Source organism: Archocentrus centrarchus, unplaced genomic scaffold (assembly GCF_007364275.1).
Source record: "Archocentrus centrarchus isolate MPI-CPG fArcCen1 unplaced genomic scaffold, fArcCen1 scaffold_24_ctg1, whole genome shotgun sequence".
NCBI lineage: Eukaryota > Metazoa > Chordata > Actinopteri > Cichliformes > Cichlidae > Archocentrus > Archocentrus centrarchus.
Window position 1 is genome coordinate 2,191,286 of NW_022060254.1, and position 11,282 is coordinate 2,202,567.

At 43.6% G+C, this 11,282-nt stretch overlaps 1 protein-coding gene across 4 annotated transcripts in view; it reads right to left on the reverse strand.

The window, feature by feature from the left end:
• ehbp1l1a (EH domain binding protein 1-like 1a) overlaps positions 1-9,211 on the reverse strand; it is a 43,018-nt gene extending 33,807 nt beyond the window's left edge. For 3 of the 4 annotated variants that reach the window (XM_030723200.1, XM_030723196.1, XM_030723197.1), the window contains exons 1-6: positions 8,969-9,211; positions 2,340-2,397; positions 1,781-1,876; positions 1,630-1,683; positions 1,284-1,462; positions 527-666 (exon numbers count right to left, since the gene is read on the reverse strand). In XM_030723200.1, the coding sequence (XP_030579060.1) occupies positions 527-666; positions 1,284-1,462; positions 1,630-1,683; positions 1,781-1,876; positions 2,340-2,397; positions 8,969-9,072 (631 nt within the window). In that variant the 5' untranslated portion in view covers positions 9,073-9,211. Of the gene's footprint in view, positions 1-520; positions 667-1,283; positions 1,463-1,629; positions 1,684-1,780; positions 1,877-2,339; positions 2,398-8,968 lie in introns of all 4 variants that reach the window. The other variant, XM_030723199.1, reaches the window with a different exon arrangement.
• Positions 9,212-11,282: the final 2,071 nt, after the last annotated feature.

An 11,282-nucleotide genomic window follows, 5' to 3' on the forward strand; every position in this document is an offset into this window, starting at 1 on the left:
TACTTCCCCCCATTTGACAGGTGCCATTGTGATGTCACTCACTTCACCTTTGAGCGATTTTAACGCTGTGGCTAACGGGTAAAATCAACATCATCTCAGATATGGGCACTGCCACCTTGCAGCAGAGACCAGAAGGTGGAGAAATGGTATTGAGATTCTGCCCCTGCTGGGCCCAAAAGTAAGCACACACCCTCCACTGATATAGAGTATACCTCTGAACATCTAGCAGCCCAGCAGTCTTGACCGTCTTGGACTGTTGTGCATTATTTCTGTCACATTCACTAACTGTGGTTGCAAAACGACATCACCCACTGGCTTTACTATTTGTAGTGGTGAAGGCCCTGACAGAGTTTTCAGGCCCTCCCATGCTCTGGGGCTTATTCCAGTGTGATACCTAAGACCCACAAGACACTTTACACCTTCCAGGTTTTGCTTTTAACAAAAAACCCAAACAAGTATTTTGTCCTGGACTGTCATCGTTAACTCGGTTTAATCAGACCGCAGGTATCCCAAGTCTTACCAGTACCATAAGTAGCTTGTCCTGTTCCAAAGATCGCCCTTCTCTCCTCGCCGGCTTCATCGTCGCTGTCATTGAAGTCGTCCAGATTACCAATATCACTCTGTTTGACACTCATGAGACTGGCCAAGCTCTGCATGTCCTCATCCCTGTGGTGAGAAGAGAACCAATCGTCACAGGTATTCAGACGTCGCTGCCTCTGTCCAGTTCCAGTGATATCTACACATATCTAAGAGCAAGCTGTTGCTGATGTCACACCACATATGACACAAATTGCTGGTTTTAATGATTGACCATTTAATTAAGGATAAATCCTAGATTCTGATGTTTTGGGGATATGAGTGACTCACATCCAATCAGAACAGTTGCAGATTACACACATGAGCAGTATGAAAGAAACATAATCCTTCAAAACTTATTATGATCCAACCCTTCTTTCAGCAGCACAGCCGTCCTATGGACACTGAGTCCTGGGACATATTCTGGTGGCCATTATTTAGTCCAAACTGGGCTGTGTGCAACTGATCTGATACAAACTTAACCCAAGACAGCCCTAATCCAGCCATGAAACTGTGTTCACAGCCCACCCAGAAAAGCCTCCACAGAATACTTTGAGGCACGTCTTCATCATGGAGAGATCTGTTTGGAAACTGTAAGGTGAGCAGTCCTCTCAACCGGCAAAGTGACTGTTTCATCGTGCTTTCAGAGAGTTCATGCTGGGTGGGAATGCTGCAGCGACACGAAAATGCTTCTGGAGTTCACTTACGTGGCCTTGCCTTCCTTGAGAAAGATGCAAGACAGGTTCAGTTTCAGTGTGGCTTCTACCACCTTCACAGAGAGTGGTTTGAGCTTCAGTGTCAGATCAAACTGGGCTGGTGTGGCACTCGCATACTTCCTCATATTGATATCAGCTGATGCCAGCACCTTTTTGCAACCCTTTGTCTCCTGATTTAAAAAAAAAAAAAAAAGAACAATGATGTCAGGTTCAAACACACATTCCTTAATCCCAAAAATAACTGAGAAGCCTAATGACAAACAGCTATCTCTCATCAATCAAACATCAACCAAAGGGAACAGCAATATGAAAGACAGCACAAATGAACCAGACTTACACTTTCAATGACAAAAGTCCAATCTTTGTCTTCAAATTCCTCTGCAGCTGGTTCCTGTTGATGAGTGAACAATTAGCTGAATCTCTAAATTACATACTATAGTCCCCATATATTATATCAGCTGCAGCTACACAGAGACTCAGTTCCTTACCTTGAAGAGCGTCACTGTAATGTCTAAACTCTCGGGAACCTGCCAGACCACCAAGCCTCTGTAGGGGTTCTTAATCCCAGGCTGCCAGCTGTGGAGCTGCCAGAAGGCAGAACAGAGACAAGTAACTGAATTTAAACATTGTGACTAAGCTTCCTGTAGAAAATAGCAAGCAGCCCTTTATATATAAGAAAGCCTTTCATCCAGGAAGCATCAATAATCAAATGTGATTTTTTTTTAGTCCTTTCTTTTAAAGTCGTTCTTGTGTTCCAGCAAACCAGCAAGTCATTAAAGTGGGTTACACCAGTCAGAAGTGGGTACTGTAGTAAAGTGTAACTGCAGGAGCAGGCACTCCCATGCAGCTTTAATGTAATAGGTCTAAATATTTAATAATGTCAAATCCCCCATTTAAAAACTACACCGTGCATCAAATGCACACTTAGAAACACTGGTTTCTGCAAACTTTTAGAACCACTGCTACAGCTGGCTCCCGGAGCCCTGAGGACCAGCTGGCTGCACCGAGTGCTTTGTAAAGAACCTCGTTTGTGTTTCCTTTTATTACCTTTGTGCTGTGACGTCTGCTCCTCCTGAGCCACACCACTCTCACTTTGTCCGGCTGCCTGAATAAAAGCAGAGCATATAGAACAAATGCATTTAGTGTTTCTACTAATATACCTTATATATACATCACAACAATAAGTAAAATCTTTTTTTGTGTGTGTGTGTGGACCAGCAGAGGTATAACACAGACACTGTCACACACAAACAGGTGGACAGGCTAACAAGCTTCACTTTCATTTTAGCCAGACTGAACTCTTGTGTATAAATGGTGAAATCACAACAATTTCATGACTGTAATAAACCACAGGCTGTGTCTCACATCACTTCCTATGTAGTCATCATTTTGTGCAACAACACTCAGATGTTTGAAATGTATCAAATGCACTTCTAGGCTGGACTACTGTAAAAGCTCCCTGAAAAGCCTTCAGCTGATCCAAAATGCTGCAGCTACAGTGCTGACAGGGACTAGAAAGAGAGAGCAGATTTCTCCCATACTGGCTTCTTCTGCCTTCTTCCTACATCCAAGGCCTTGAAGGTGTTCTTGTGTCTCTCCGCGTGTTCAGTCTTGTAACGGTGTAACGATAAAAGCACACTGCTTTATCTCTGGCTATCTTAGAAGTCCACGTCTTTCTTCATCAATCTTTCTTTTTTTAAAGTGAGCCGACATCTCTCAGGGTTATCACATTTACAGCGATGCTGCATTCATTTGCACACACATACATACATGAATGGAATTTTTTTTTTTTTTTTCAGTTGCAGTTGCCTTCAAAGTAAAAGCAACAGTTGCATTGTGATTTCCCACAAAAAAAAGCGGTAAACCTTTCTCTTTCTCTATCAAAGTGGGTCTGGGTGCTGAAATGAGGCATTTGAATCCTAATTTCTCACCAACCTCAGGCTGGTCAAGGACAACCAAAGATATGTGAGTCTGGATGAGGCCCAGGTCTGATCTAAATGCATCACCCATGCTGCTTAATGTGCAACAAGAGATTATTAACAATATACTTTTTCAGTTTGACCTCCCACTAAAATGGTGTTGATAAACTGAATAAACTGTTGGTTAGTTTATAACCACACTGACCATACAGATCATACTAGACTGGTTTGGCTTCAGTGATTACTTTTGAGACAACTGATTTGATCATAACAGAAAAGATAGCCAGAACTACCCATTCAAGTGCAAAGTTGTCATAAACCGTAACCAAATGGCTCTAAATCAAATAACAAACACAATGAATAAAGGGAGGTTTAATGATACAGCATAAAACTGTTGAATATTGGTGCAAATTATCAACTAACCACATGCTTCAACCCCAAAATACACAATGTCACTATTGTCTCCCTCCTTGTGTTGCACTTTTAAAATGAGTGTGTGGATTGAAAAGGTGGGGTTTATGACTGAGAGTGAAAGTGACAGCGAACAGAAATGGACAACACTTGCCACACTAAACTTTACAGAGCTTAGAGCAACACCTGCTGCACTATTTATAACAGACATATTTCTGTGCTGACCTATGAATGTACAACAGTGTGTTTAGCTCCAGGGCAGTGGTGCTTGGTAAATCAGTGGTTTGTAGAGGCTGAATAGTCCATAGTTAGGTTACCTCATTTTAAACTAGTGATTGAGCTTCACAATAGGCACGTTTTTGATCAGATAGCATGAGTAGATTTGCCTGACACCCTGCACAGTGAGGATTTCAAGCAGCTGAACAGTCATATGGAATAAAAGTCTACTTTGTACATTTTGGTCACTGAAGGGGGCATCCAGACAGGAAGTGATTTGCAGCAGACCCAAGAAAGTCACTGATGTTTGGCACTTGGCAAAGTGGCACTTGGCAAAAACTCGACTCCTTAACAATGTGACGCCAGCTGCCTGATATTAAAACAACAATTTCCAGAAGATAACTATACAATAAGCATCTTACTTCACCCCAATGTGCTTTTATCCCGTTGTTTTATGCAGGTCATTTGAAGAAGAGCAACTGGTTGAAAATATTACTCGCTTAAAAAGGTTGGAATTTGGAATATACATTACTGTGCAAAAGTCTTGAGTAATTTTGTTATATTTTGTTAGGAAACATCTGCAAACATACATGGAAATACAGCATCATGTCACATCATAGCAGTCTCTGGAGCTTGAACACAGGCAACTGGACTTCTCTAAGTTTTATTGAAGATGCTTCAGCGAACAGTAGCTGGATCAGCTTGTTGGTGCAAACACACAATTTTATGCCTGTCAATCTACCATGTTTGGCATTTTTCATAGATTCAGCTTAAGAAACGGGAACAAATGATGTGTTTTTGCAACAGGCTGCCAGTAACAAAGAGCCTAAAGATGCAATTTCAAACTGGTTCTTTGCTCGGTTGTCTCTTTTGTGCAGACACAAAACTGGTTCATCCCTTGAGTTAGGAGCCTTTTTTATGCTTGAGTGATTGATAGGTCAGTGTTAAGTAGTTTAACAAACAAAAAAACATTCCTCTGAAAATGGTCAGGTACAAGGACTGGACTGAAACTGACTGAAAAAGCAGCCGATGTCCAAAGAAACAGAATTTACAGCTTACATTTTTGGCTATTTAAAGTTTAAAGCATGCGTAACATGTGCTGAACGCATGTTTCCACAGAGGCAGGAAACACCACAAATTGTTTTTAACCCTCTGAAGCAGTGCCATCATCCATGCACAGCGCGCAGCTGATGGTTTACCTGCACAATGGATGTACAAAGTAAGACTTTACCCTCACAGACACTCTTCCCCATGCCGCGCCGGTTTTGTGTTCTTTTGCACATTGTGTATGTCAGGTGTAACACGCACAGATTTCAGGGTAATACTGGGAAACAGTCCGGACTCCAACCGAGCCTCAGATCATAGGACCACATCCCATACCCAGCAATTTCTAACTGAAGAGCCGACCTTACATCAAAAACACACTGATTCTCCTTCACAAAAGTCCTGTGCTTACACTGCACTACTTTGGTCAGTCCCTCTCTGAACTGCTTATCTGCACTGCTCTTGGTATAATGCTGGTTATTACTGAAATGAACTGGCTGTGTCTTTGAACATAAATTAGTGCAGTGTATCACTCACACAGCCTGCAGTCAGGGCCAAACACTCTGGCAGTGGCACAAATTTTATTTTTCACGCACTTCCACGATATAGTGAGGAACAACCACAAGGATTTCATAAGTTTCAAAAGGTTTTTACTGGCAAATAACTAAAAATGTAGTTTTAGTAGTGCCAAAGAAAGCTCACGAAAATAATTGTTTCCCGTGTGCTGTCACGTGATATCCAGTAACACCGTATGCCTCAAAGGACACAATATAAAACATGCAAAATGTGTCAATCTGTGACTCTGATCTAACAGGAACACAAACATGTTGATACTTGTTGAAAAGAGCACAAACAGTGTGACAGGAAGGCAGGGCTGGAGGACTGAGAACACGTGCTGCCTGCACCATGACTAATGATAATGGAATTAAAGCAACTCTTACGGTGCCAAGACTGAAACAGCAGCTCTGAGACTAAGGACAGCTTCTTCTTACGCACACAGGAAATACTTCAGTAGTTTGTTGTAGAAAGCCAACACCTGGTCTGACAGTGCACTGGCCAATCTTAAGAGCGGTCTATAACTAACAGATATGAGTGTATTCAAAGAAGCCACAGCCAGTATATATGAGTACACAGAGACAGTTCGTGATTACATCAGCGGGTCTCTATGTCCATCTGTCTCCCATCTAGATCTGTCCGTGTTTTCCCAAATGAAAAATCCTCATTTAACACAGATGTCCACAGGAAAATCAGGAATAGATATGAGGCTTACAAGTCAGGAGGCAGCAGGAATATTTGTGGGCCTGTTATGAGCTGCGTAAATCCATCAGAGCTGCTAAAAGGGCTTCTCCCAGGACAACAACACATGTAGTATGTGGCAGGGAATCCAATCGGTTACTAACTACAGGAGAAACTCGGACATGGAGGTCAGAGACAACACCCTTCCAGGCTGTCTCAATAAGTTTCATGCCAGATTTGACAGATTTAACACAGACACTCCCAAAAACCTCCCTGTAGCCCTGATTCTGTCATTCAGGTGTAAAAGCAGCAGGTCCAGACACAGATCTGCTCTTCCTCAACTACAGCTCTCCTTTCAACACCAGCTGACCAGGAAAGCTGATTGGAAAACCAACCGACCCAGGAAACCTGACTGCCCCAGCCCCAAACTCTTCACCCTACACATGCACCACTGTGTATCCAACATGGACAACACAGTCGTCATCATCATCATGACGACACAACCATCACGGGCCTCATCAAGGGTGGGGACAAACCCGGGTACAGGGCGGAGGTTGACAGCACTACAGAGGGGAAAATGACCTCATCCTCAGTGCAGAAAAGACAAGTGAAATCACCACTGGCTTCATGTGCCATGTGATCTGAGCTGGTCGACAAACACTGCAGCCACTGTGAAAAAGGCCCAGAAGCGGCTGCACTTCATCACACTGCTCAGGAAGGCTGGGTTGAGCCGCCACACCCTCATGCAAGCCTACAAGGGCCTGGTGGAGATCATCCTCTCTGCTGTGGGATGGCAACACCACTCAGACAGAGAGGAAGGCTCTGCAGAGAGTCATAAATGAAATGAAAAAATTAATACGACTGAACTTCCATCCATGGACAGAATTTACACGCAACGATGCAAAAAGAAGGCAAAGCTCATCATCAGAGACTCACACCACCCTGCCCACTTTCTCCTCAGGCCCAAACACCCAGCAGGCAGCCTGAGGACACGTGGAGCAGACAGCACCCTCACACACAGGACCTGATTCCATAAAAGCTTCTTTCCTGCCACAGTCGCACCGATGGCGTCCTTAACTCAGAGTAAAGAACCGTTCACAACCAAAATCCACTGTGCAATATTGTTGCTTGACATAACAGTCAGTGGTGCAATAGCACCTACATGTGCAATATACACTGTGTTTGCAATACTTGGTGAGCAATAACTGCTGTTCACAAGCTTCAGTAAACATGGTACTTTGTAATATATATATTTATTTGGAGCACTGCTATATATATATATATATATATATATATATATATATATATATATATATATATATATATATATATATATCACCAATTAACCTAACCTAACCTAACCTAACCCTACTAACTGCATGTCTTTGGACTGTGGGAGGAAACCCACGCAGACATGAGGAGAACATGCAAATTCCACACAGAAAGTGGCACCGATACTAAAACTATATTTTTATTTATTTACAGACTTGTTTGGTCTTTTAATTAGTTTTCTGTTGAGGAGCAAATAAAATTAAGAATATCGTTCAGCTGTATGTGAAAATAATGTTTTGAATAGGGGACTGGCTCAGGATCCAGACCCAAACACAACAAATTAACTGGAAAAAATCAAATGTTATTGTTATTTGATCATTAGTCAATCCAACTATCACCTTTCTTGGACTGAATGACTTTCTGTTTTTGTTCATCCAACAATGAGTTGTTAGTCATGCACAAAAGCTTATTCTTCATGCTTAACTGGGTTAAGATCTGGTGTCTGACTCGGCCATTGAAGAATATCCCATTTCCTGGCCTTGGGTAACTCTTGCAGGTTACGTTGGGTCATTACCTGTTTGCAGCGTGAAGCACCATCCGGTCTGAATCTGAGCAGAGAGTGCAGCTCCGTACACGTTCATCCTGCTGCCTCTGTCAGCAGTCACATCATCAGTAAACACTAATGACCCAGTTCCACTGGCAGCCATACATGCCCACACCATAACTTTACCTCCACCATGTATGACAGATGATGCTGTATGCTTTGGATCAGGAGCTGTTTAGTTATATTTAGACTCTTCTACATCTGCATGTTGGTCTTTCACTGCACTGATCCCACAGAGTCTCACAGCGGTCTGCATTCACACAACTGTAATTGGCCAACAGCCAATTTAGAGCACCTCAGTGCTCTAAAGTTGTAGCTTCAGCCACAGTGGTGAAGGTGTAGATGGTTCCATCCTCCTTCCACCTGCACGCCTGACACCAACCCTCCTTCCACACTGCACCGCCCCTCACTATCGGTTTCCATTCAGCTGTATTCATACAGATCACAACAACAGCGGCGCCTGTGATGTGAGGTGAAGACCCCACAGTCACAGGTGAAGCCCAGACACAGCCGGGACGGTCTCTGGCGTCACCTTGACAGGTGCCCCAGGTGACAGGACGGAGACAGCCACAGCACTGGGGGAGTAACAAACGCGGAAGTGATGGGGCGTGCTCTCTGCAGGGAAACACTCTTCGAGACTTTTCTGCTTTTCTATTTATTAAGTTACTTCCCGAAGCACGACTTGGTTTTAACATCCTCAAGTTTTATGACCAATAAAGCTTGAGGGACTGTACCGACTAATTACATGATTACATGATGACATTACACAGGTCTGCCGTTTATTGATCGTTTATTGGTCGGTTATTGATAAGCCCGCCTGCTGGTGTGAGCTGATCGGGATTCAGATGATGGTACGCCGTGTTTGACCCGCCGGCCAAAGACAGGCAGAGTTTGTCTCCGCTGTCTCTGACAGAGAAAACGGTGCAAACTGATGGATAGTTATATTCCATAAACCAAAGTATTACAGCACTTACCATTTGTTGGTGCACTCTATAACCAGCTCTTGAAATGAAGCAGCGAACTGGAACTTGGACGCTTTCTTTCCGACCCGCTGGAGCCGCTTCCAAACCGAAGCCATGGCCGGCTCGACAGACACGGCGTCCCCGCTGCCGCGGTCCTTCACCGGCGGGGGGGGGGATGGATGGAGAGCCTCCGCCTGGCTGGCTGACACAAACACGCCTCAGTTCACACGCCACAAACTGTCACACGCACCAGCAAGCTAACACAAACAAACCGGAACACTCGTGATTGGGACCTTCAAAATAAAATCGGATGTAGTTTTGTTTGTTTGTTCGTTGAGCTCTATTGGACTTCAGGACTTCCTGTTTCACTGCAGTTAACTGTGGCTGCCTTGACACAGCTCCGATGAATTTCACACTCACTCCTGCAGTCCTGCAGGATAAACTGATAATAACAGGATGTTTTTCACATGTGACCAACAAAGCATCAAGTCGGTGACAGGAGATCTGCTGTAGATGTTCAGACTAATGCAGCCGGAGGTTACCTGGCTGTCAGACTGCTGCAGGCTGCTTGTCTAACATGATGGGGCCTGTTAAATAACAGACGCGGGCTTGGACACAGACTGTCCTCAGTGTAGCCAAACGGTGATTAGTAAGTTCCCATGAAGCCGTGTTTAGGGAAGTTATCGAGGACTGAACGCAAAAACAGAAATTACCCGTGAGCCTGGCAGGGACCTCTCCCCCCACCACCACGAGTCCCCTTCAGCTGGAGGGACTTTTCCACTTTAGGTCTCAGTCTATTTATAATGTGTCACTGGCATAGGAAGCAGCTCAGAATATAATGCAGCTTCCAAGAAGACACACACACACACACACACACACACACACACACACGCTGAATGATAAAGGACCATTTACAAATCCCATCATCAAGCACTGGTGATTTCATTTCATACAGAGGCCTTCTAGATTTGCACACACTAAAGAATGATGACATATGCAAATCATAAGAACACAGAGAGCTAGGAGGGCTGTGAAATGCCCAAAGAGTTGCACATTTTTAAAGGGGAAAAAAATGACAAATTAATGAGAAATATACTTTATAATTTGTTTAAGATTAAAGTCAGAAGTTTACAGTAAAAACTGTCACTTGGGGCAACACCAACAATATGTTCCATCTCCACCTTATGAAGTTTATACCAAATGTATCAGCAAACACTTCCATTTTTCCAGAACCAGCAGACACACATCACCACATTGTGAGAATAACGCCTCACTTTAGTTGCAACTGGGGATCAGACAACCAAGACTATTGATGGCAACCCAAGCGAGGGTGAGGAGCTCAGTCACTCAGGATGGGCTCAGACTAAACCCCCTGCTCTTCCACAACAAAATGGCATCTGATTAGGATGACTCTTTGACCCCTCCTAAGTGAGGTGTTTTGGACATGTCCAACTGGGAGGAGACACTAGGGTAGACCCATGACACGGCGGACAGGTTATGTCTGTCTGCCAGCTTAGAAATGCTTTCGAGCCCCACTGGGAATCTCTATTTACTCTGCTGCCCTGCAGCCTGAACAGGGGTAAGCACCAAAAAATGGATGGATGGATGGATGGATGTCTCTACAGTGGCTTTTTACAGCTATTTGCAGCAAAGAGAACCATCTTAAAACAAACCAATCAGCTTTAAGATGAGGCCAAGCTTCTGTTTGGCTTTTGGTAGGTTGGATGATCATTTTCTAACTGCACAGTCTGAGCTGACACAGTCGACCACAGTATCCATTCAAACCATCTTGAGAACCTACTGGTTTCTAAATGTGTTCTTATCTGGATCCAAACATTTGGAACGTTACACAGAGGAATGTTTACATTAGTCTCTGTCTTGACTTTTGTTTTGGAGCTGCATAAGGAAGCTGTCTGGGTCCCCTGCTTTTCTCGCTATACATGCAGATAATATCAGACAGCACAATGATCATTCTTTTCCACAGCCACAGTATGCAGCTATACAGCATGGATTTAGGACCACCCTCCACATCTCAAGTCTACAAACATTTGCACTATAAAAGCTTGAACCTTCAGGGTTCTCTCTCTGAAACTGTTGTTTTTTTTATGTTACAATAGATGTTCCACAGACTCTTTTCTGCAGCCTTTCCAACTGTACCCAGTCCAGACTAGAATAGAAGCAGTAGAGCTAGGTCCACTCAGTCATGACACCAAGATCACATTCACAATCCTCTTAGTCATCATATGCATAAGTAAGGAATTCTGTTAATGTGTTCCATTGTAATCAGTGATCATATTAGAGACTACAAGGTGGAGCACTGATTGAA